The sequence below is a fragment of the Pocillopora verrucosa genome, chromosome 14 (genome assembly GCF_036669915.1).
Source record: "Pocillopora verrucosa isolate sample1 chromosome 14, ASM3666991v2, whole genome shotgun sequence".
Taxonomy (NCBI): Eukaryota; Metazoa; Cnidaria; class Anthozoa; order Scleractinia; family Pocilloporidae; genus Pocillopora; species Pocillopora verrucosa.
Window position 1 is genome coordinate 16,997,569 of NC_089325.1, and position 25,509 is coordinate 17,023,077.

General features: G+C 38.9%; 2 protein-coding genes across 3 annotated transcripts; one reads left to right on the plus strand and one right to left on the minus strand.

Moving 5' to 3' along the window:
• Positions 1-292: 292 nt before the first annotated feature.
• Positions 293-8,277, plus strand: LOC131772870 (protein SpAN). 2 transcript variants are annotated; one of them, XM_066161505.1, is made up of 9 exons: positions 293-509; positions 2,269-2,433; positions 2,967-3,090; positions 4,180-4,361; positions 4,773-5,000; positions 5,678-5,853; positions 6,641-6,781; positions 7,390-7,528; positions 8,046-8,277. In XM_066161505.1, exons 1-9 carry the CDS (start codon positions 338-340, stop codon positions 8,048-8,050), a joined length of 1,332 nt encoding a protein of 443 aa, XP_066017602.1. In that variant the 5' UTR covers positions 293-337; the 3' UTR covers positions 8,051-8,277. The 2 variants fall into 2 exon arrangements, with proteins under 2 accessions (XP_066017602.1, XP_066017601.1); XM_066161504.1 differs by lacking the exon at positions 8,046-8,277 and having other exon boundaries at positions 7,390-7,536.
• Positions 8,278-8,656: 379 nt separating this feature from the next.
• On the minus strand, positions 8,657-25,509 carry LOC131772525 (NAD(P) transhydrogenase, mitochondrial-like). Its single transcript, XM_059088450.2, has 16 exons — positions 25,387-25,509; positions 23,701-23,775; positions 23,136-23,200; positions 22,383-22,446; positions 21,726-21,982; positions 20,832-21,132; positions 19,518-19,670; positions 18,064-18,320; positions 17,304-17,592; positions 16,151-16,474; positions 15,177-15,365; positions 14,215-14,688; positions 13,514-13,780; positions 10,556-10,795; positions 10,039-10,217; positions 8,657-9,603 (listed from the first exon to the last, which is right to left on the minus strand). The coding sequence occupies exons 2-16, from the start codon at positions 23,756-23,758 to the stop codon at positions 9,454-9,456; spliced, it is 3,267 nt and encodes a 1,088-aa protein (XP_058944433.1). The 5' UTR covers positions 23,759-23,775; positions 25,387-25,509; the 3' UTR covers positions 8,657-9,453.

Consider the following 25,509-nt stretch of genomic DNA (forward strand, 5'->3'; position numbering starts at 1 on the left):
TGTCAATCCAGTAATGTTCGGTAAGCCATAAAAATTTATTATATGGGTCTTTCGCTATGTTAACTTCCTCGCTGCTGAATTAACATAAAATAATCCACGAATAATGAAAGCTGCAACCGAAACAAACCATAACAAATAATGTTAGCTCAGCTGTAGTACACGAAAAGGTTAAAACTTGGGAGGGAACGATCAGAGAGACTTACACACAGCCTTGGTAAATCCGATCGAGTGCTGTCCTCTTAGCGTAAGCCGGCTCGATTTCACTATAATTTAAAACAAAAACTGCCTCAGATTGTGTTCGATATCTACGTCTGAATTTTCCACTGGTAACCTGTTGATGAGAATGAAGTACCGGGCAAAAAATTTTATTTATATCGCGATATTTATCGACCTGTTGCAAAAATGTGGCCGAGCAATCCCAATGAACACAAGGGCGGACCTGAAGATGGAAGACAAACCCGGCAAGGATAAAAAGCCGATACCTCCATGGGCAAAAGCTAATGGACTCGGTAACAATTTTATTCTTACTTAATCCCGTCCGACTTTTATTGTTGTGATATAACGTGCAAACATTACCGCTACACCAACCATTAGATAAAGAGCACAAGGGCTTAAAAATGCAGAATTATGGAGTTCGATCGGGGGTGCATATGGCCCCTGAGCGCTGTAACGTTCACAAGATGCAAATTATCTTTCGCATGAGGTTCAATATCAATTTTCTCACATTAAGATCTGAGTTTGGGTGTAGAGTGCTTATTTAAGAGAATGCACACTTCCCAGTCTAAGTCAGGGGACAAAATGATCATAGAAAATTGAGAGAATCTCCTTAAATAATTCTCTAAAGGGCTAACAAACATTCCTCGAGAATTTACAAACAGGAGGTGTAGACAAATGTTGTCAGAAATGAAATCACTGTAGCACCGAAACGTCTTTAAAAAAAAAATCCTAAACTGAGGTGGATTTCACCGCTGGCACTGACATATGGCTGGCTGCAAATCAAAGCAAATAGAAAACGAAAAAGCTAATTTTTTAAAACTTTGGAGAGTGGGACAAGGAGAAAGTTTGATTCCCCTACGAGGAAAAGATCCTTAAGACTTCGGCTTTTGTGCCCCATTTTCTCTTCTACTTATCTGTGAAAATTATGTTCCACATCGTCCCGAGCCAGTTTTAGCCAAAAAGGAAAAAAAAGCGCAGAAAATGCGGCGTTAACTATAGCATAGATATGTATCGATTTGTGGTTGCTCGAGAATGCTATGTTGCAAAATTCATTTAAATCTTTACTTTAAAGATTAATACTGCTCTTAAAACTCACTCCAGCCAAGTTCTGAGAAATATTGTTGACGACCTGTTTAAGGCAATCCAAAATTCAGTCGAAATATGACAAGGATGTATTTCCCCACGCTTTGGAACGTCGAAAAAAATGTCTGTAAAAACGATTTTTAATAAGGCACAAAACAAACTATGAGGCAAAAGTGTCGTAAAGTTTAGACAGCTTAAATATACATCACCAGATCTGTATTTATTAAAATAAAGATGTTCTTCCTTCAGATGTGTTACTAAATGGCACATTCACCGACACAAGAATTGACGATGAACGCTTTCTTTTAGCTGCAGGAGCTTGCAAAAAGAGATAGAAAAATAGTCTAATCTAAAAAGAAAAGAGAGTAAAATCGGTTCACAACTGAAAACCTACTATCGTGATAAGTTCTATTTTATACTACGCGCTTCTTGAATGTATTGTATAAAGAGATGTTTCTATCTTCATAAAGGTAACTGATAAATACGTTGATTGTATGGTAAGTAAGGGTAAAGTTTATAAGTGGGTTAGATGACCCCGGCACACTACCATTGGTTATCCATCTTTTTACAGCAGTATTGCCACTCCCCTTGGATAGGATGCTAACACATTGCAGGCTATTTTCAGTTCTCGTCAGGATTATCGGTCGGTATTAAAAGCCATGGCATGCAGTGTCAAACTTTAAGTTTTAATTTAAAAACTTCAGAATTTTTTCCAAAAGCACGGCGTTCTGAGCCAAAGTTCTTCCTTCGCACTCTATTAAGTCAGTCTAAACTGCAAAGGAATACCACTTTACTCAAGCTTAACCAGTTATAGATATATACAAAAGAGGACTAAGTTCTCTCCTGGTGAAAACCGTGTATAACTTTCAACACCTGTTGGTTCTTTACTCGAATTTCTTAATGCGTATGTAAAATTTCCTTTTCCAGTATTTTGATATTTAAACACACTATCATTTGTCTCACGACTAGATAAGCTGGAGGGAGATATCAAACTGTCACCAAATGTAGAGTCACTTGTCGCAGGTGGCGTGGAAAAGGACAAGAAGAATGAACCCTACGAGAAGGGGGCTGTCACTAACAAGATATATCTGTGGACAAATGCAATCGTGCCTTATGTTATTGACTCAGCATTTGGTAAGATGCCATTAGGAATTCCAGAGTGAAGAAGCCTTTTTCCCTTTGTGGCGAATCAAAGAGTATTTCTTGATGGTCGGTCGTACACGTAATTGTTATCTTTTCAGATACCGAGCCAGAGGGAGGGTCTGAGGGTCCTAGGGCCTGGCCCCCTCCTTTTTTGTTAGATTTGAGATTTGTTAGATTTTGGTTGCGTCACGTTAGATGTTACCTAGGCCCCCCCCCGGTTTTGTCTTATTCTAACGACCCACCCTCATTGGCAATCAATTTTCAATACTCTCCCCTTTATACTCTGTTTTAGACGATTAATCCCACCCTCTGTTCGCTCTGAAAACCATGCGATCCTCCCCTAATAAAGATACTTCCCCCCCCCCTTTCCCGCGATAAATATTCACTGGTCCCTTACTATCATAGGGAACGAGTTGTACTCTGAGCGGTTCCTTCTCCCAGCAGTATATTTCCCACAGAAATTGTTTGCATTTTTTTTGTGAATATTGTAACTAGGCTTGCTGAAATGTGTTTGGTTTTTCTAGGTAGGTACTCAAGCGACAGTCAAGCCATAAAAGACGCAATAGCTACTGTAGAACAGATCTCCTGTGTACGTTTCAAAACAAGGACAGACGAGCAGTATTACATAAAGTTTGTCAGGGGCAATGGGTAGGTGCAAAGTATAATCAACACTGAAAACAGCCGTGACCAAAAACAGAAGGGACAAAAAAACAACAACAGAAACAACAATAAACAATTTTGAAATGATAACTTTCCTCAGCGTACACATTCTAGCGGATCCCCATACCTAAGAAACTCGCAAAACTTGTCGACGGCAAAGTGACTTTAATTAATAAGAAAATTCTTTATCTTCGTGTGTTTCATTGACTGGTTATTTGATTTCTAGTCTAATCTAGTATTTAAATGACCAGGAAGTGGCCACCCTGGTGATAATTTCCTTCATCAGGATCAAGAAATAAGACACATCCAAATGTTACGCAACTGCATGTCATTCCGAACCCAAATGCACATCATCCACTAGTGAGATGCCGGACTGTAGCGCACAGTGGTCTCAATCTTCAAAATTCATTCTGTCCCACCAAATCCAATAACTCTTAAAGAACGACGAAACAAACATTCCTTCCATTTTTCAATTCAACCGACATCAAAACAATACCATGACGTCAAGTTCGCCTGACACGGGAACTTCGTTTGAAACAAGGTCGTACTATTGTCGTGCGGTATGGCAAGGCTAATCGTGTCAAATAGTCGTGCCACACTTGACATGGTTTGGTGACTTCAATGGTTTCAAACGTCGTGCCATTGCCATTCTTACATTGAGTTTAACCATTGTAACGATGTGAGGTTTGGAACAGACCCAAAATACTATTACATATTTTACACCCATCCTAAAATCGCTGGAATCATCATAACTTTATGAAAGTAATTTCCTAAACAGTAGGTTATATTTTACTTAAGGTTTTCAGCATAAAAATATATATCTGGAGAATCCTAGAGGAGTTTATTGATCACTCGCCTCATTAAGGGATTTACTCGTTCAGCGTTTTAACGTCCCAACTGCAGTTAATAGACAAAAATAGCAGCTGAATATTGAGTCATATTTTAATCATTTAACAAATCGAGATTAAGGAATGGAAATAGGAAGTAAGTATAAAAGGGCTCATAGGCAAATAATACCACGACATTTTATGATAATAAATAGTAATAATGAATGTTTTCTATTTGTATGATAACCAGCTGCTGGTCCTACGTTGGTCAAGTGCACATGTCTGGAGGTCAGCCACTCAGTATTGGAACAGGATGCGGTTTTATTGGAACGGTATTACATGAACTCATGCATGCCCTGGGATTTTTCCATACCAGTTCACGTCATGACCGCGACTCATATGTTGTCGTTATTTCTGAAAATATCAGGAAAGGTAAATATATAAAGGGGGTAAGTTTCTAAAGAAACTGTGGTGCTGCGTCGTTGGGAGGGTATAACAGGGTAATTCAGTTTTATCAGCTGAGTTGATAAAGTAAATTGGCTACCGTAAAGAGTTTGAAAGCTGACGTTTCGAGCGTTAGCCCTTTGTAATTTTCTGACGAAGGGGCTAACGTCAGCTTTAAAACTCTTTACGGTGGCCAATTTACGTTATCAACTCAGTTGATAACACTAAATTACTCAAAGGTTTTCGTTCTCTGTCTATAAAAGCGCAAATAAAATGGACAAAATTTCGCCGTGGTTACCTCACCGGCTTGATTAATATTTGATGATCGCCGTGGTTTTTCAAAAACTCTATTGGTAACCCATAAAAGTTATGAGCCTAACACTTTCTTTTTCTTTACAGGCTATAAAGCAAATTTTAAAAAATATAACCATGGTATTGTAGACAGGCTGGAAGCACCGTATGATATGACGTCTCTGATGCACCTGCCAAGGAACGCCTTTAGTAAAAATGGTCTGAACACTCTGGAAGCACGTGCTGGACCAAACGTCCCATTGGGAAAAAGAGATCGACTGTCTGAAATTGATAAGGCCCAGCTTAATTCACTATATAGCTGCACAGGCTACCCAAGTTAGTCAATGTTCACGCCGTCCGTTTCCCATTTTTAGTTGGGGAATTGCATGTCAGATAGCAAAGGAATGTGTGCGAGTGTGATTATAGGCAAACGGAAAGCAATTACATCAGGAAATTGGAGCTTTAATTCACATCACAACGAACTAATGAGAACTCTGAAGGGTCTTAAGTGCTGAAAAATGCAGTTGACCAAGTTTTGAACTCAAATCACTGAGCGTATGTGGTGCGAATTTGTTTCCTGTTCTTTTTCTTGAATAAAACAAACCAAAATGGCACAGATCGAGTCCGTCAATATAATCAGTCAGCATGAAATCCTGGGTTAACCTCATTTCACTTCAAGGAAAAAATTTATCGGTGTGAAATGAAGGCGTTTAATCATGTCCATGCGCCTTTGGTCTCCAGTGCTTGTATATTTCTGTTGAGCGAAGCTAACTTGCATCCCCCTTGTGAAGCCTCCATTGATTGCAAATTATATTTTTTTTATTATTGTTACAAAAGCACCCGTTTTTTAAATAATTCTAAAATGTTACAACATTTTCTGTAAATTTTATACATACTGTTCCACACTGTAAGCATGCGAAGAGAGAAACATGTAACGCATTCAATTTGCATGTTGGGCATCCTAGTGTGTGGTCTGATTGATTTTTCAAGTAGTCTCTTTATTCCCCGGATAGGTTGTTACAAGGCGTTCGGTATGGAGTCTTTTAAAATCCCCGACTCCAAAATAACAGCCAGTTCATATAAAATGTATCACGAACCTCATCAGGCCAGGCTACATATGCAAGCCAGCGCTTCTGGGGACGGTGCTTGGTGCGCTGGTCAGAACCTACACCAAGGAGAATGGCTACAGGTACATGATTCACATCACACAATCTAGCAATTTATGAGAAAGTACATTTTGAATGATTGACCAGGGAATGTTAGCTACGAAGACTATATGAAGAGGCAGTGGCCAAATTGTTTGTGCCTAAGAATTAAGACAAAGTCTGATTCGAGCCCTTGTCGAAATCATTCCTTTTGTGTTTGAGTAGACTACAAAGCATCTTGTACTCTGGAAGTGCCTATCCTTATTCAAGATTATGGAGTGGTGTAGGCGAGTTGTCTTTAAAGTCTGACGAAACTGTAGGGCTGCGGGCAGCCTAAGTGGTTTAGTTCTTACATAACAGCACTTTCAGTTACAGATTAATACCAAAACTTCGCTTGGACTAACACCCTATCTAGAAAATTTGCAATACTCTATAGTCGTTAGATGGTACGGACGGGGGATTAACTCCCACAGTTTGAGGTAGAGGTTCACCCTGCATGCTGGTGATTTTATGTGCTCTCCTTAAGACCTGAGCGGCGAGGAAGCGAACGGTTTGGAACTGATTTCTCCGAATGTTTCCTTCCTAAACCTCTGGCATCTTCGCCACTCGTGTTTTTGGCTCCGCCATCCAGCGTTTCAAAGCAAATACGAATCAGCTGGCCACGCAGAATTTATGACTTCACCAGGATTTATCAACACCCAGTTTCACAACGCTTAAAGCGGAGCAGTGAAATCTGCAAATTTAAAAAATGAATATTTTGTTGTCATTTTAACTGAATAAATTCTCTGGCCTGATATGTGTTCTTTTTTTTTTTTTTTTATTTTGATTCAGGTGGACCTTAAAGGGAAAAAAGTTGTAACAGGAATTGCAACCCAGGGGAAATTGGGTCTATTTGTCAACGCGTGGACAACATTCCTTGAATTATGGTACAGCTTGGACCAAAACACATGGTATCCAGCATTTAACGGCCAGGTAAACTGTCAGGGTGAAAATAGCCAGACTCAATATATCTTATATTTTAAAAGCCATGTTACCAGAATATCCGCAAAACCAGGTCCACATCGGCACGTACAAGTTTGACCATCAATTTTAGGTCATCATTTAGAATAAGTTCCATCCTGTTTTCTTGATTTATTTGCTACTGTTAGGTGCCTCATCTGGCAAAGGATTTCTCCAAGGTTCAATCTATTTAAAGCAGTTCTATAGAAGTTTCTAAAAGTGTCTCCTTTAACATCTATTTGCTTGCCATTAATCTACACGCGTCACGTGACTGAGTATGCCCTAACGAGAGATTATTAAAAAAAAAAAAAAAAAGGAATTTTGGAGAATACATTATCCTTGGTTATTACCTTGGAAGCTCACAAAGAATTTTCCTTGATGGGGAATGGCTTCTCTTGCGTACTCGAGTGACATGTCACATTCAGACATTCAGGTCAAAAGAGGACTAAAAGAACGAACGTAAAATTCAAAGTTATTTGTTATGATAAAGATTGCATGTGTGCGAAATCGATCGTTCATGTACAGAAGTAACCTTCATCCATGCCTATTTTGACAACTTAATTTATATATATTATTTTCAGTTAATTTCTGCAAACTTTGACATGAATTCGGTTCAATATAATCAAGCGCCAAAGCCTTTCACCGCACGCTACGTGCGATTTGAACCGATGTTTTGGTACAACGAGATTTGTCTCAGGGTGGAAATATACGGCTGTGACGGTGAGTAAAATATTTGACTTAGACAAAACTTTCTTCGCGTGGTCCGAAGTACCGTGTAATAGCTCTAACCTTAAACAGTGACAAAATTCAAGAAATAGCTAGAGCCCAAATGTAGTAGCCAGAGAAAGAAAAAGTGTGCTGGGAACTTGATGTGTTAGGCTCTGTTCACAGTTGCTTTGCCAGTACAGGAAATGATCTAGGTATTTTTTCAATACGAGGTCAAAACTTTGATTCAGTATACAGAGAATTTTGTTTACACAAGAGCCTAAATAGACTAAAAAATATCTGAAGACAAGTAAATTTAATATACTTCATATTGAGTAGTAACATGCGATCATAGCGTTGCAAGAATTTTGGTGTCAGACATGTGATTTAAAGTCCATTGATATGAAGGGGGGAGGAAGGTCTTAACTCCCCAGACCCTCCCCCTAGACAAACGCTGTTATAGCAAATGGAAAAAACGTTATTGGATATGCGTTCCAATTGTTTTTATCATTTTTATCATTTTTCCTTTCAGCTTGATTGCATGCAGCTTCTGTGCCTCCAGAAAAAAGTTTTAAATTTGCCACCAAAACAGTTGTCAAACCCACATTCATCAAGGGCAGTTACTCTCTCGAAACTTCTCAACTCAAATCGTCAGAAACAAACCTCCCCTAAATGGAGGATTAATTTTTATTGACAGTCACTAAAAAAGGAACCATACCGGCGTCGCACTGAGTGTATTATTTGTGGGCTGTGCCCTTTGATAACGGGAGTAGTAATAAATATTATTTTTGTTCGTTGACGTATATTTGACATTCCCCCGTTATCTTCCAACACACAAGACTATCATCATGCAACCATTCAATATTCAATCTAACATACGCAAACTTCGATATGTGCAATACAATTAAAAAAAGAAAATAAGGCGAACAGAAAACTGTAGATTTTTACGCGAGAAGATCGAAAAAAATTGTCCAACAGATTCCTATAATCGAATTAGTTTCTTATACGCCGGTTTCTATCTGTCAGCGAAACACACACAAAAAAAAAATCAGAATTAATTTCTTCCTCATCTCTATCCAAATTCTCTGTTTTTGTTTCGTGTACTGCAATGTTTCGTTGAATTAACACAAAAAACAAAATTCATCTCCTTCAAAAGGCACACTTTATTTCTCACAATCGATACATTAACACTCTATTAAAGAAAGACCTATTCTGGAAATCTGTTTTCCTGTTTTGGAAACCTGTTCCAAAAACATCTTTTACGACACTCTTCTACAAATATTATTCCATATAGAAAATGTTTCACATTTCATAACGAACGACCTGACCTTAAACTGCTTCACTTCACATTTAGAGATTGCTACTTTTTGCGAATCACTCAAAACCGGCAAACCTCGAACGATGGTGTATTTGATTCACAAGTTGAACCAGACACGCGTAGTAATTCGTAAAAAACCTGGATGGCCAATCCAATTGGTCCTTGAAAGATGTACGAATGACTACTTAGGGCGTATAAAGTTTGATAACTAAGTGTTACGGTCATCCATTCGATATCACTCTTTGAAGAAAATTGATACAGAATCCAATTGTCTCTTTGTCTTACTTTCTCTTTTACCGTGAAGCTGGAAGCTTGGTAGTGTGAGCAGTTAAGGAAAGATCATTTGAAAAAGAGAAGGAAGTTGAAAGGCAGACAAAGTAGCACTGAACACACGCCATGAATAGATGTGTTATAACTTAACGCTTCTTTCATAGGTGCCATCCTCACTTAAGTGTCAAACACTTCTACCTAACCAAAAATTAAACGATACAAATTCATACCATACTATTATAGAAAACAGAGAAGACAAACAGTAATTTAGTCGTGTAAAAACTTCAGCCGAATTTGCTTTCAGATACAAAATTGCATAGCTAATTCAGTGTGACAACTTCTGAGACAATCGTTAACTGCCATAGTGTTCCTTAACCTTATTTAGAAGCGAATCACACATGGTTTTAGCGTCACCCAAAAGCATGCAAGTGTTGGGTTTGTAGAACACTGGGTTATCCACGTCTGCGTACCCGGTGCCCAGAGTGCGCTTCATCACGATCACCTGTCGATTAAAAATGAATTTGGTTACTCAATTTCAAAGCGTTACAGTAGCAACTTGGCTTATACTGTATACTGGCCTATCGAATAACAACGACCTCTAAGCTCAAGTATTCCTGTCTCACATAAAATGGGAGCGTTGGGTGAAAATATACCCATTCTTTTCCATCATTCCCGTCAATAGGGTAATAAGGTTACTTGGGGCGCAAAATTTTTGTTGGTCGGTTTACTCAATGACTACATTTTGTTATGGTACCCAGCTTTAAGAGGAACACGTTATCACCACCATTTGCAATCTTGCTTAGGTAGAAAACATTGACAAAAGGTTTTGTCCGGCCGTTCTTAAATCCTTATGTAGACATGACGTGGAATACAAGGGTTGTTTAGCCAGATATCAAACAAAAAAAGACAAATATACAAAAAACTTCGAGCAACTCGCCTGCTTTGCCTTCCAAACTTCCAGAACAGGCATTCCCGCGATAACAGAGTTGGGATCGTCTTGGGCAGCGGAGTTGACTGTATCGTTCGCACCGATCACCAGAGCGAGGTCAGTCTCGGGGAAGTCTTCATTAATTTCGTCCATCTCTAACACGACGTCATAAGGTACTCCAGCCTCAGCTGCAACAATAAATTGACACGTGTTATTATTAGCGTCGGTGCATAAATAAAATATTAATATTTTTCCGCGCTATTTCGAGGAAAGTGAACTGGAGGCATTGTACATAAACATAACTGGCTTACTTTGAGCCTGAAATTTTCAAGCTCTTGATCTGTGCTGTTTTATGAGTAAAAATCATCTCTTCATAACCGCTAAAATAAGACTGATTTGCTATAAGCAATAACGTTACATACTCGTGCAAGAATACTGAAAGGAGTTTAAGGTACGTTTTCTTTCATCCCTCATGTTTGGACTGCTGCAAAAGAAGACGACTTCCACGGAACTTAAGTTCACTTACCCAGCAATACGTTCAGCTGTCCCGGCATACGTCCTGCGACGGGATGGATCCCGAAGCGTACGTTGAGTCCTCTTTCTTTAAGCTCTTTGACCATGTCAGCGATAGCGTACTGCGCCTTAGCCACAGCTAATCCGTATCCTGGTGTGATGATAACATTCTTTGAAGATGTCAGCATTTCTACGGCGCCTTCCGCGTTGATCTCTGTGTGAGTCCCGGTGATCTTTTCCCTTTCACCCGTGCCTGTTACAACAGAAAATAATGACAAGTTAAGATAATTAACTCACCGTGAAATACACGGGGAGGGGTTGAAAAGTCTCCAAGCCGGAGGCTGTCGCAGATGATTGAAGCTTAAAACTAAGAACTGCGAGTCGCTGAGCACGTGCGTCTTTCATGTGTTATTCCAGTTTAACCGGCATATTAAGTAACTAAATAAAAATCGACGCGCGCGCGCGGTACGAGAATTACACCATCATAACTGCTGTTTCCCAACTTCAATAAACAATCCACGGAAGATAAAGCAGATTAACCGTACACTGCATTGAGGCATTTTCCGTATAAGTTGTGGGAAATGAAACAATAGTAATACACCTTGCTTATAATAAACAGTTCCTTCAGTCAGTGACAAAAGAATAGTCCTATCAATGAAGAATGACATTAATAAAGAAATTACGGCGAAGTCTCATAATCGTTCGTTAGTAGATTTACGTCATAATAGCAAGCGTAAATTTGAGACATAATCAAGAGTGAAATGATTCGTTTTAGATTCTAACAACAAATGAATTCTCCTTGAAGTAATGTTTTCTTCTTTGTCCAGCCTTGTTTGGGGATCGTCGGAGGGAAACCAAGAGCGTGTGAACAGCGATCAGGTATTGTTTGACGACTCCAAGGTTACAGAAGACGACTGGGTATTGATTGAAGAAATACGGAACCATGGCGAGTCTGCACACGAAGACAGACGGGTGCCGTCTCTTCAAACCTTGCCTGAGGCCAAGGAATTGCAACTCAGTGACAGCGTAGAAGATAACTCTGCAGCGCCGGGATGTTCCTCACGAACTGATAATACAGATTTGAACGCAACAACTTCTCATGGGTTTTTGTTCACTGAGAAACAATCAAATATAAGCAACAAGTCATCGCTGGAAATCCTCTTTGCCGAAGTTCAGCCGAATGAAACCGAAAGCAAAGAGATCTCCGACTGCTCGATGAAAACCGACGAAACTGACGTCGGCGAGAAATCTTCGCTGCAATTTCTTTTTGACGAATCGTTCCACGGCGACACTGCAACCGGTGGACAAAGCGCTGCATCACAATTCTTTATCAAACCGATGCCCGATCCTCCAATTATTCAAGTTCCAAGTACTAGCCAACCACAACGACAATTCAACCACAGATCGTACAGCGCCGACTATTTCCGAGGAAATCCCGACGTAGTTGTTGAGCCGACCGTGTTGAGGCGTCGTCACGTGAGTAGACTTTCTAAGCGCTCAGGTGATTCTGCGTCTGCCATGGTTGGTCCAGTTGTGGTTCAAAAGAAAACGAAACTTCCTCCTGAAGGAACTTCCAGTGTGGTGCATGGAGACGATACAAGGAAGAGAACCAAGCGAGCTAACAGCGTTGCATGCGTGCAAAGCAATAACACTCACGGAAGAAGAAGAAAGCGGACGGCGGACAAGTGTAGTGGAAAAGGTGGCCGAAGAAACTGTTAGCAATCTCCTTTTAACGGATGTTGCGTCGATATTATCGGACATGCTGAGGTGACTTCAAGTCAATCTGCTCTTGGATGATGCCGTATTGCGTTTACAGGTTTTCTAGTGCACTAATTCTTCATACCTTTACCCAGTAATCGAATCAGTGAGTTACACTTTCGCATGTTTAGCCAACCGTTGTCCTTCCTTCTCAATAAAAAAACCTAAACCAACTTTTCAAAATCGTTCATTGATGACGCTTTAATGACGTAGCCACTGCACCCTAGGCCTCGAAATTGAGAAGTTCTATGGAATGGTAAAACTAAGAAAAGTATCCTGATCTTCTCAACCGCTTCGCTCAACCGAGTGTAAATAAGAAAAGGGGGGTAACTTTCTATGGAAACTGTGGTGCTGCGTCGCTGAGGGTATTACAAAATAATTTGGTTTATCAACTAAGATAATAATATAAACTGGCCACCGTTAAGAGTTTCTGAAGCCAGCGTTTCGAAAATTAGCCTTTCGCTTTTTTTTTTTACCAAATTATCGAGGATAAACCAGCAAAACTTTCGATTTTGGTAATAGAACCAAGACGGAAAAAAAGTACGGAGATGAAATGCACATCACGGTATTTTCGTGATAAAAGATCAACTTAATTATTCACGAAATGATATTTTGCGTTAGACGAGAGCATAAGAGTTCACCTGCAGCCCGCTACAGTTTTACTGTTGAACTATACATAGTGGGTACCGTGAACTGTCGCTTATACAACTTCGTTAGGAGTTTTAGGAGGGCTTATATCTGGAATATGTAAAGCGCTTCGAAACGAGTTCTAGAAGTGCTGATCAAAATAGGATTTGTGTTTATACTGGTTTTTAAATAAGCTTCAATACATCAAAACAAATCAAATTCATTTCAGTGCATTTGGAACAGAATTAACTAACAACAGCAACAAAGTTAGAACATAACAAAACGGAAGCTCAGACTTTTCCTTTTAGGTTCGTCTTTGATAATTGAAAAGAGGTAATAAACTTATTGTCCCACAATAAGTTTTCAAATTTTCTGTTTAAAGTAGCCCACTCAGAACAAGAAAAGCTAGAGGAGGAGGGGTTTATATCGGGGGTGGGTAGGGGGGGGTGTGTTAACAATCGGATGTATATTTTTGTTTACAGGTAGATGGGTCGGGGTGGGGTGGGTGGGGGGAGGATTATGAGCAACAGTTTACGATGTCTCAAGTTCATCAATAAGAACATTGATTAAAACTGTGCAGACTCACCAGTAGACAATGTTCCGTATCCACCGAACAGAACATTAGCTAAGGACCGATTCATAGCTTTGCACATGATATACGACAGGATTCCTCCAGAGAATCCCACAAGAGCTCCCACGATGGTCAGCAAATCGTTGTTCAACATGAACCCCTCTGCACAAAGGGCCCAACCACTGTAGCTGTTGAGAACAGTGATAACCACAGGCATGTCTGCTCCACCAATCGATGCTGTCATGTGCACACCCATGATGGAGGACAGTGCGGCCGTAGTACCTACAGTTCACAAGATAAAAAGCAAATAGTTATCAGATGTATTAGTAAACATGTTTTGCATCATGCTAGGGACTTAATTGCTTTATGAAATCAATTTGTCTTTTCAAAATGTTTCTGTCCATTCTTGGTCAAGAAGGTAAATGGAGTAAAACAATAAGTTAAGAATACAACAATTTTTTTAAAGTAGAGTGAGGTAGTCATAACGCATGGTAAACTTGTGGAGAGCGCATTTCCTTCAACCCAAACAAGAATCTAATTTCTCCTCAAGCATTTAGGTTATGAGAATTAAAGAAATGGTCACCAACTAAAGAAGCTCTTGATTGTTAGACAATTTCTCCTCGTCAGCACCTCAAGAAATGTATGGAGAACAGTATGGAGAATATGCCTCGCGAAAATGAGACTGTAACATGTAAAAAATTTTAAAACATACTAACCCAACATTGGTATTCCGACTGCAGCACTGTCGGTACCCATATACCAGCCCATGGCTGCAACATTGGCCAATGCCATGCCAATATTCAGTTGGTTTTTGAGAGGTAGATTCAAAGCCTTCGAGTCAAGCAACCCGTGAAGCTTGCCAAATGCCACCAGAGAACCCGTGAACGTCACTCCACCAATAAAGGTGCCGAGAAATATAGCCGCTTTATGGACATTCCCTGAAGGATCGTCAGCAAAAAGGTCCACATCAGCCAAGTACTTAGCAATGGCCGTAAGAACTGCAGCCAAGCCAACAAAACTGTGGAATGCTGCAACAAGCTGCGGGAGATCGCTGACAGCAATGCGGCTGGAGATGATGGCCCCAATGGTGCCACCCACACCCATCATGGCACCCATCTGTGTCAGCACATCATGGGAAGGTGCCAGAGCACCCATTGTAGCCGTCATACCGGTACCTATCCCGATAATACCTGTAAGCAATCAATAATAACTGGGTTAGCTACTATTAAACTGAATATGAGCGATTACAGAAAACAAACCGAACGTTTATAGGTAAGGACAAGAGAACAGAAAATTTTATTAAGGCCTATTTTCTAGACAATCACTCTCGAGTTGCTTTGAGACATGTACATATACATGTGCCTGACGTGCTGCTCAACTGTTTGGTGGAGAACCAATTAATAGACGTCGTATCCTTGTATCCTTCCCAACAAAACTAGCCCTTCCTCAACAAAAACTTGTTTTATCGGTATATGCACTGCACGTAGCCATACGACTATCCCTGAGAAAACTACAGTCCATTGTTCACTCGAACATTACTATGTTTTCTCGTCTCGAAAGTCTCGAAACTAGCCTCCAGCCTCGATTCTCGACAACTTCGAGGATCGAGGATCGAGTTTTTCGAAGGCCTGTCAACTTACCTCCGCGCGGTATTGTACATTAATACTCATCAACATACCGAGGGCATTTCCTTGTCTGGCCGTGGTCTGAGTGGAAAGGCCCCCAAGAGCACCAACACAGCACAGTGACGAGGCCAGGTACGCCATCTGATCGATATCAGGATACCCAGCCATCTTACCCGCAGCATAGCCACCTAGAACAGCTGCCCCAGGGATGGCATATAGGTAGGTGTACTCAGGGGGGTCATCTAAGAGAAAAATTTATTAGAAACCACAGTCATGTTTATCAACAGTTTTATACAAATACAGATAGATTATTATAAAAGTGCCCTCTAAACAGTAGATTTTGGTAAGTTAAAGGCATTCTGTAAGAACATAATTTATACTTCTTGATACAGTCCTGATAAAGTTACTAGCTTGTATATGAGAACAAGAAAAAGGTGAGGCTAAGAAAGACACATACTCAATCTACATTCATGTCAACAAAAATCCAAATCTACATTATAGCTAAGAGAAGATTGCATAATAGCAGTCCAGACAATCTGCGGTCTAACACTCTTGTTGACCTTTTGTGTATAATACTGTTCGCACTAGCAGATAAGCTGCACTTACAGATAAGCCGCACCCTGAGTTTGGCAACTCAAATTTTGGGAAAGAAGTTGCAGTTTATCCACTAGTGTTTAGGATATGCTGTTTCCTTCTTAGTAATTGAAAACCTTATAGACTTTGGCAAATAAACGTTTTGTTTTTCTCACTCAGTTGAGCTTAAGTGCAGAAAAACAGTCTGCAGTCTTTTGAAAACAGCCCAAATAACCTTCTATTACTTTCTGTGTGTCAATGGAACATTTTAAAACCATATTACTTTGTCTTGAACTGCAGGGTAAAGATTTCAAATAGAGAAATGATTACCACAGTGTTAAAATATGAAATGTAAAAGACCTTTCAGTGTATTGCTGAAATAGTCATACAGATGCCTATATTTAACAGAGCAAAATCATTTAACTCTTTCAGTACATCAGTGAAGCACTCATACCTGGCCTCCTAAACATATCCAACATGCGCTTAGTGATGATAAATCCACCTGTGATGTTTATACTGGATACCAAAGTTGCCATTGCAGCAAGGGACGTCGCAGTGTTGTTGGGTAACACCCCTCCACCCATTAGCACCAACCCCCCTGCTGCTGTGATACCTGATATAGCATTAGTTACGGACATCAGGGGGGAGTGCAGTGCAGGTGTCACACCCCAAACAACCTTGTAACCAATCACACCAGCTAGAGAGAATGTAGTTACCATGGTAGCAAAGGCAGGATTGGGTGAAATGACTCCCAGGCCAAGAAGAGAACCGAGGCCAGCTGTGGAGTAAAACAGACCAAACATTGTGTGTAAATAATAACCCCTGTAAATACACTACAAAGTGAAAACACTACAAAGAATTCCGGTACAATTAGGAATTGCAGAGTGCTCCATCAAATTGGATTAAAAAGAAACAACTAGCTTGTATCCTTCCATTGCTACATTAAAAACTATGTGTTTTTAAATAATCTTACTTTCTTGACCTTGCACTTGGCCATGAAGCAAACAGATCCACAAAATGCATCACTTACAGTGTATACTCAACTAAACTAATAAAATGCACTGTAATCAGACTTAAGTATCTATGTAACATGTACACATATCATACCAGCTGCCAGTACAAGTCATTACCCATTTACATGCACATGTGCTGGTACACTTTACTGTTTGCACTTTATTGCATATCAAAAATATGTACATGTAGAGCACATGGCACTAGCAACTAACCCAATGTACAAGGGGCTGAAATTTGAACTAAGACATGCCTCTCAGATTTACAGCATGCCACTTATTTCCTCCAATAATTGCCAACCCCCTAAGCCATAATATAAAACAAGCACCTCTCTTAGATAAGCTCTACCACACTTCCCCCCCCCCCCCCTCCTTCACTTAGGAAAACCTGTTTTTGTTGCCCCTTCATTTATAACTTTTTAAGCTTCAACTAGAGCAGTATCAGCACAGGTCAGTAGTTTATTAATAATAGCACCCTTCCTATAAGCACCCTTCCTTTACGAAAAAATGGGCAACCAGGTGCTTATTCAAGAAAATGCAGTAACCATAATTTTCAAAGGCCCATTCCCACCCCCATACAATCAATAATTGCCATACTTGCTGTCAAACCAGTCTCCCACATGGTGGCATTTAGTGGCGACTGCTCTGGTGGTTTCACAAGTTGTTTTGGCTTGGGTGGAGCAGGAGGGGGAACTTCAACTCTTGGAGGTGGCCACATCATCTCTCCATCTTGAAGAACAATGGAACCCCGCACCACTTCATCTTTCAGATCAATGGCAAATTCTCCTTTTCCTCCCATGGAGAGAAGGTACTTTGTAAGGTTGTTTGCATAAAGTGTACTTGACTGAGTGGGCAGGCGGCTTGGTAAGTCAGTATATCCAACAACCTGTTGGGGTTGATAAAACCAGATGAATTAGGGGAACAATTTTCTCATAACTGGTGTCAAAAGTAATGAACAATTACATTAGTTAAAAGCTTTAATACCCTTTGGATGGTCTAGAAACCTAGTGCCACCTGTGATAAAGGCTGTTCACATAAGTTTACTAAAGGGTCCTGAGACCTTGTGCCCAGAGGAAAACAAAACCCTGGGTTCTTGGCCTTACAATGAACCCCTTGCCTCCCCTAAGAGTGAGTAGCATCTAATTTCCCATTATAATATCACCCACGAATCAAAGTTAGAAGAATAAAGGAAATAAGCACCAAGTTAAGACTGAAGCTCCTGATTGTTAACCAGATTCTCCTTGTCAGTGAATATTAAGGTGTAAACAAAGTGTATCTTATATTAATTTAGTTAGTCCACCTAAAAAAGAAGCAAAAAGCCTTGCAGCATACAGCAGGAAATTTTGTTGCAACTTACATTTACACCATTGTGATTATAAAGTTCACCGGGCTTGGTTAGTTCACAGTTGCCTCCAGTCTCAGCAGCTAAGTCCATGATCACTGAACCTGGTTTCATGGACTCCACCATCTCTTTTGTAATCAGTTTTGGGGCAGGCTTCCCAGGAATCAATGCTGTTGTTACAACAATATCCACCTCCTTACACTGCTTAGCAAATAATTCCATTTCTGCTTTTATGAATTCTGGTGACATCTCTTTGGCATAACCACCAGCACCTGTGGTAACACGAAAAATATATTAACAATAAAAACTCATACAAAGATCAGCTTATGTCTGGCAAACAGCCAAAAATGTTCTCATGTAGTGGATGCTCATTTCATGAAAAGTATGCCCCAGAAACCATAAACTTTTTTGATTCACATTTAAAAAAGTATAGTTACATAAAATCTAATCAAACTTCGCATTTCCAAGAATAACCCAGCTATTCAAAAATTGTTGTCAAATGTACTTAATTTGAGCACTTCTTGCACAGTAATTTCTTTTCAGCACCCGCAAGATTACAAATTAAGATGGCTAGCACTCTAAAGAAACCTACAGTTCTCCACACAACTTAGGTTTTATACATTTCCTTTAAAAATATATAACACACTGCTCTTATAGTTATCCCAAAGGGAAATTATCAATTGGGTCATTGTGAAGAAGAGCTCCCCAAAAAACCTGTCAGCCGACTGTCGGTCAACTGTCGGCCGACAGTTGACCGACAGGTTACCAACAGTCTACCGACAGCTAACCAAAAGGTTAAGAAAAAAGAGAAATTGTGATGTATGACTCGACAGACTTCACCTACTTACCGATCGGCGGCAAAGTTGAAAGTATGTAAAGAAACGTTTCTTCCAAAATGTTGTTATCAGATGCATATAGGATATATTACTTGCGTAATTTACAACACACCAGACAATAGACTATTTCCAATTTCAAGTTTAATAAATGATACAACTGTGAATCTTTTTACTCGTTATGTTAAGTAATAAATTACTATACATAACAATTCGATAATTAGACTTGGATGCGTGATGCGATAATTGATGTTAGTTATGTCGGTTCAATACTTTTTTTTATTTTGTGGCTCCTAAAGGAGCCGTTTGTTTGTAAAACTAAGTAAACTTAGTTTGGTGGGCAGAACTCTGCGATGGCTTCGAGCAAGTTGTCAAACGGATCACCAGGGTAGCAGTTCGAGGCACGATTCTACGAGTGAAGTATCTTGTATATTTCACCACTCACAAAACGGCTCCTTTAGGAGCCACCAAATCTATGAAAGGCTATTCTTGTCAATGTATTACACATGTTAGATGTTGTATCAAGCGAAAACCAAGAGAAAACATTAACCGACAGGTTTTTTGGGGAGCTCTTCTTCACAATTACCATCAATTGTAATGGAAGGCAATTAACAGTGTTTTTGTGTCCTTACTGACCTTCACCAGACTCTTCGATCCCAGTAATCTCCAGAAACTCTGCACCAAGAGATTGAACCTGTTCCTTTACAGCTGCTCTTGTATCAAAGCCACGCACAATTGCCCCCATGTTCCTGGCTGTAGCTATTGCTGATAAGCCAGCAACACCACCACCTGGTTTAATAAAAATAATTCATTAAAGTACATGTCAGTAATATTTCCTTGAATAGGTATCTCAAACAGAGCAAGTTAAAATGAAGTGATACAAGTAATCCAGGATTCTAACAGCTTTATTTCAGTTTATAATTGTGACTGGTCTAATGCTAAAGCCACCAGGATTTGGCATCTTGTGTTCTCTCTCATTACTGCCAGTGTCCTTGTGACATTTTCCTTTGCTCTGATTGGTCATTGCAATCACTCTGGTTATGGATTTATGATACTCAATTGAGACACCTTCTGAAATTTGCAATTAACTTAACCCTTTAACTCCCAGATATGATATACATGGAACTTCTCCCTATAATATTCATGCATTATGCAACAAACAGGTAATGAGAATACTCAGACTTTTCAGGTAAAAGGGTTTTTTTAACTATCACCAAATTCTCAGAACTAATTTACCAGGAAATTTGTAAGAGGTAGAGAGGACAGTTAAAATCAGATCTTGGGACTTAAAGGGTTAAGTAACCTCTTGTAATATTTCTTGAATAATACTAATGGCAAAGTCCTTCTTTACCAAATGCCTAAGGAGTCAAATAGAATACAACAAACACAACCATAGCAAACACAACCACAGCAAACACAACCACAGCAAACACAACCACAGCAAACACAACCACAGCAAACACAACCACAGCAAACACAACCACAGCAAACACAACCACAGCAAACACAACCACAGCAAACACAACCACAGCAAACACAACCACAGCAAACACAACTACAAACACAACCACAGCAATTTGAAAAGAGGTACAGGCATGCAAGAGTAATGAGGAGGAAAGTACCATCACTTTTATATACAACTTGTGCTACAAGCAATACTGGTACATTCTCTGTCAAAGATGAATTCTTTTGCAAGAGATTTTGCTATAATTTTTGTTTAAAATGCAATATTAATTTACTGTTTATTTCAGAAAGGGAAGAGGGATAAAAAGAAAAATTAATAAGGATGTGACATTCATTTACCATTGATCATACAATTCAACAATTAAAGGTAGACAAAGTCAGAAAAAACAAGGGGTTTAAAGAGATGCACAAATGTAAAACAATGGAACAGAGCACCAGTAAGATGGTACATGAAAGGACTACATAAGTTTTAATGATTACCCTTACCTATGACAAGAATCTTTGCTGGAGGAACTTTCCCTGCAGCAGTAATCTGTCCAGTGAAAAATCTTCCAAACAAATTTGCAGCTTCTATAACTGCTTTGTAACCTGCTATGTTGGCCATGGAGCTGAGGGCATCAAATGTCTGTGCACGGCTTATCCTCGGAATACAATCAACACCAAAAGCTGTTATTTTCCTTTTAGCTAATACATCCAGCAAATCCTTGTTCTGGGCTGGATACAGAAAACTGATCAGTTTGCCACCTTCCTTCATAAGATCAGCTTCATTTTGTTGAGGTGGCCGCACCTGATATGGACAAATTAATGGTTTAAGCAATGCTCAATGAATCATATGATATGCCTTTGTTTACTGCAAATGATAGGATTACATAAACTCATTTTTGCACAATTGCACTCTAAGAGAAAAAATTGTTGTCAGTGATAAAATAAGTAGCATTAAGATGCTGAACAATAGTGTACATTTCACAACATTTGATGATGTAATACATGTACATTTAATTTATATTTTCAACCTTATCCACTGGAATGCATAAACAAATATTGAGTTGGTAAATATAATCTGATTTCAGCTGAACAAAGCCGACAGTGCCCAACCTACATGTATTAAAGTAGATCACACACAGATATAATGGTTGTTTAATCAAATATCATAAGGATTGTTAGTGTTTAAATATTATTTCTTATTTCATATGCACAAACTTAGATCACAGTTTTATTGCCCTGACAATTAAAAAAAACAAGCAAAATAAATGTAGTCAATACAGTTGTTCTCCCTTCTTTTAGGCAGGACAAGTGATTTCTCAAGGATTTCACACAATTTGACGCTGTAATTAAAGGTACTGCAGGCTACCCTGTATTAAACTGATAAAACTTTCTCACCTTAAGTACAATGTCTGAGCCTAGAGCCTCCTTTACTGACTTAACCTCTGCTCCAGCAGCAACATAATCAGAGTCAAGAAACTTAGCCCCAGTACCTGCTCCTGCTTCTACCACAACATTAAATCCCTGTTTAGTCAACTGTTTAACAGCTTCAGGTGACAGCGCCACTCTTCTCTCTCCATCATGGATCTCTTTTGGGACACCAATTGTCAGCTTGTCATAAGGGACACCACTAACTGACTCAGGCTCAGATTTATCTGTCACACAAATACATTAATTTTTGTACATTATCAGAATATGCGTTTTGTTTTCTCTTTGAAGGAAACTTTTAGGGCAAATGACACCCTCCACAACATTTATTTTTGGCTGTTAATAGGGTATAACTGATAAATTTCCAGCTCCTACGACAGGATATAAAGTTCTCACAATTTAACAACCATATTTTAAAGAGCTCCCAAGATTATCTTTGTTTACAGAAAAGTCCTTTTTCAATTGTAGTTTCTTTCTACCAACATATGACCACTTGCTTTGTGTTTTTTAAATCATTTTAACCCAATTTATTTACATGTGCATGTTGAAAAAGTGATTAGGCATCACAAAATGCCATGACAGGAAGGTGAAATATATAGTGTTCCTATGCTAAGATTGCTGGTATACCTTTTGCTTCATTGGCACAAAATCTTACAGTTCCCGCCAGAAGCTTTGGGTAGAAATAACAATCCTGAAAGACATAAAGCTTCATTGTAAACATTTATATTTTAAATTCTCCTTCAATATTTTCTGTAGATTGCACAGTTTTGTAGGCTTCTGTTGACTTTGTAAAAATTGCTATAATTATAGTCAAATCTGTGATGATTAACAGGGGATTCAATAACTTTTTCCATAAGCAGATGGCAATGGTGTAATGCGCAGCTGTGCCCAGGAAGAGGCAGAAAGGCCAAACCCAAACATGAGAGCATGCTCCCATAAGAGGTCTTGTACACTGCAGTAAACTGCCAGTAAACAACTTTTCATAAAACTTCTGAATATGCAGGGCTCAAAACAAATTTTCTTGTTAATAAAGGAGCTGCTTGCCTACTTTCCTGAAATGAAAGCCACATAAAGGTGGATTATAATCTAATTTAAAAGTTAAAGCAAGTTCAAACATGTGAGTGTATCTGCAGGATAGTTGTAGCTGATTAGCACAATATACAGTTACTGTAGGTCAAAACCAGCTCAAAATTAAATAAATTCCAGGTATTCTTACCCCTTTTTCAAATTCTTTTTCCCCCCAATTTTCACATTTTACAATTTTGTCAAACACTAAGAAATGTCAAACTATAACAACATGTAACATTCTATTGACATTACCAAATTATCCAACAACACTCATGATACTTAGTTTTATACTTCACAAACTTTACTTTTTACCTTGAAAGTGGAACATCTTGGTGAACAAGTGGTCTTTCCATAGCTACCTAATACACTCTTAGTTCCTGAGAAACAGAATACAAATAACTAATGACCTCACTTGACACTGGGCAAAAGCAGTTTATCAGATTCAAAACTGAAATCTTGTTTATTTTCTTAAAAAAAAAAACTACTACTTGCTTAGAATGCTCTCTTATAACCATATGCTTAGAATGCTCTCTTATAACCATATGATCTGAATTCATTTTCTGAATAGCATTATAAAAGCACATGATGAGCCAATCAGGTTCTAGGATTTAAGTTTCTGGCCCACTGATATGCTTCAAAAAAAAAAAAAACAATTACTTGTCAATCTTGATATTCAACTTAACCCTTTAACTCCCAAGATCTTATTATTAATTCTCCCTCTAACTCCTACACATTCCCTTGTAAATTAATTATAAAAATTTGGTGTTAGATCAAGATAACATAAGTATTCTCATTACCTGTTTGCTGGATAACATATGGATATTACAGAGAGAAGTTAAATGTTAATAACTTCTGGGAGTTAAAGGGTTAAACCTACCAACTAAGGATTGTCCATGGAAGCGCCTGGCTACACTTAAGCCAGCTCTGAGGAACATTCTGATGCACTCAGGACCTGATGAGGTACACAATGCATAGAGGTTGAACTAATGTACAAGAAAAATTTGCTCAAGCATGTTATAATAGAGAACATGTAATTAAAAAAAAGATCCACACAGAGTGAGGATTATACCTCTATCAGTATATCATGACACTTTCCAGTAAAGAAACATTTTTGACAATAGTTTTCTTAATGTTTTTTTTTTTTCAAACAAACAAACCTATAACTACTATGGTTTAAGGAAGCATAAAGCTCCAACAGCTATTATAGAACAACAATAAAACAGTGTTCCATTGTAGCTCAGCCATTTCAAAGCTACAAACCAAAAGGATATTCATTTAGCTGATAACCAGTTCCTTCCTTTTTGACTACTACTGAGAATTTAGTGTCAACATCACTTAATGTTCCTTAATTATCAGTTTGCTGTCTCCTTGATAGTGAAAGAACACAGTGAAAGAAATTCATCTTTTGGCATCTAGAGGTTGAGGGGTTAATAACTGGCTGATCAAGTTGGTTTTATTTCTAACTGATATGTAAAATTGAATCATGTTGAAACTAATTTTGACAAAAGGGGGTGTGTTAGAGGTGGGGTAAATAATGTATACCGAATGTACAGAGCTAATTATGGAAAGAATCTAACAAAGTACCACTACTCTGAGGGAAAGAACAAACCAAATGACAGAGACTCATTGAGCATCAATAAAGTTAATCACATATTAGTGCATTTGTGACAGAGGTAATAAAAACAACAGTAAAGGTAAGTTAGGTGCATAAACAGGTACCATGTTGTTTTGTCAAAATGTGAACTAATGCAGTAAATGCCCTTTAGTAGCATATTTTCCAGTTCTCCAAACTGTTATTTTTAATTCCGTAAACTAACTTCATTTCACATATAGATCAAATGATTCACGGTGTATAAGTGCCAAATACTTTGAGGTGTTGAATATTGACGAGGAATGTATCGTGTATATTGTTTTATTTGGCTGGCGCCAGAGGAAAGAAGAAAACAAAAATTATGCAGACTGAGGGAAATTTAGTTAAAACTGCACAGCTCAAATAAAATGCTTATTTTGCGAGCTAAAACTAAGTTATATTTCTTCCCAATGTGATACATTTGCCCGCACGTGCTAAGACCCAACGAATCAAGTATCTATCTCTCCAACAAATGGAACTCCGCTTGGATTGCACGCAATGCAAAATGTTCTGGAAGCCTTCACTCTTCTATCAAGTCGAAACAAACTTTGCAAATGTACGAAAGTACAATACTTTATAAATGTACGTAAGCTGCTGCTTTTAAGATGCTAGCACGGCCAGGGGTTTGAATGATTCATTGTACTCTTGGGTCCTTCGATGTGATGTTGTTTCAATTGTCGAAATAGGATCACACAAAGGCTCAAAAGATTCTAATGAGGAATAAAACCGCTCTGCATTTTCTACAGTGGACTAAAAAGTTAACCTATCCTTGGGTTTGTAACTGCAGATCTCTTTGTTTTTATTCTTCCGCATCTTAAATTTAACATGACCGTCCCTGAGGAGGACGCCATTTTTAAGCTGGCGTGCTTCACAATATTTCCGCTTGAGTCATGAGGATGAAGTGAAAAAAGAAACATAGAGCTAAAGTCTCACCTTGCTAGGAGTCCTTTTAAAGGACTTCCTCCTCGTTTATTTCCTGGAGTGAAAATTACCCTAGCACGTAAGTCTGCAGCAACCCGAGCGTTCAGTCGGGCTCTCACAACAAGAACAAAAGGC

Excerpts from the sequence above, each read along its gene's own strand:
- LOC131772870 (XM_066161504.1), top strand. The coding sequence starts at position 338 with ATGAGAATGAAGTACCGGGCAAAAAATTTTATTTATATCGCGATATTT. Across the intron at positions 4,362-4,772 it reads TTCTGAAAATATCAGGAAAG|GCTATAAAGCAAATTTTAAA; the intron begins GTAAATATATAA and ends TTTTCTTTACAG. Across the intron at positions 6,782-7,389 it reads ATCCAGCATTTAACGGCCAG|TTAATTTCTGCAAACTTTGA; the intron begins GTAAACTGTCAG and ends TATTATTTTCAG.
- LOC131772525 (XM_059088450.2), bottom strand. The coding sequence starts at position 23,758 with ATGTTCCTCAGAGCTGGCTTAAGTGTAGCCAGGCGCTTCCATGGACAA. Across the intron at positions 17,593-18,063 it reads ATAATCACAATGGTGTAAAT|GTTGTTGGATATACTGACTT; the intron begins GTAAGTTGCAAC and ends CAACCCCAACAG. Across the intron at positions 16,475-17,303 it reads GGAGACTGGTTTGACAGCAA|CTGGCCTCGGTTCTCTTCTT; the intron begins GTATGGCAATTA and ends TTTACTCCACAG.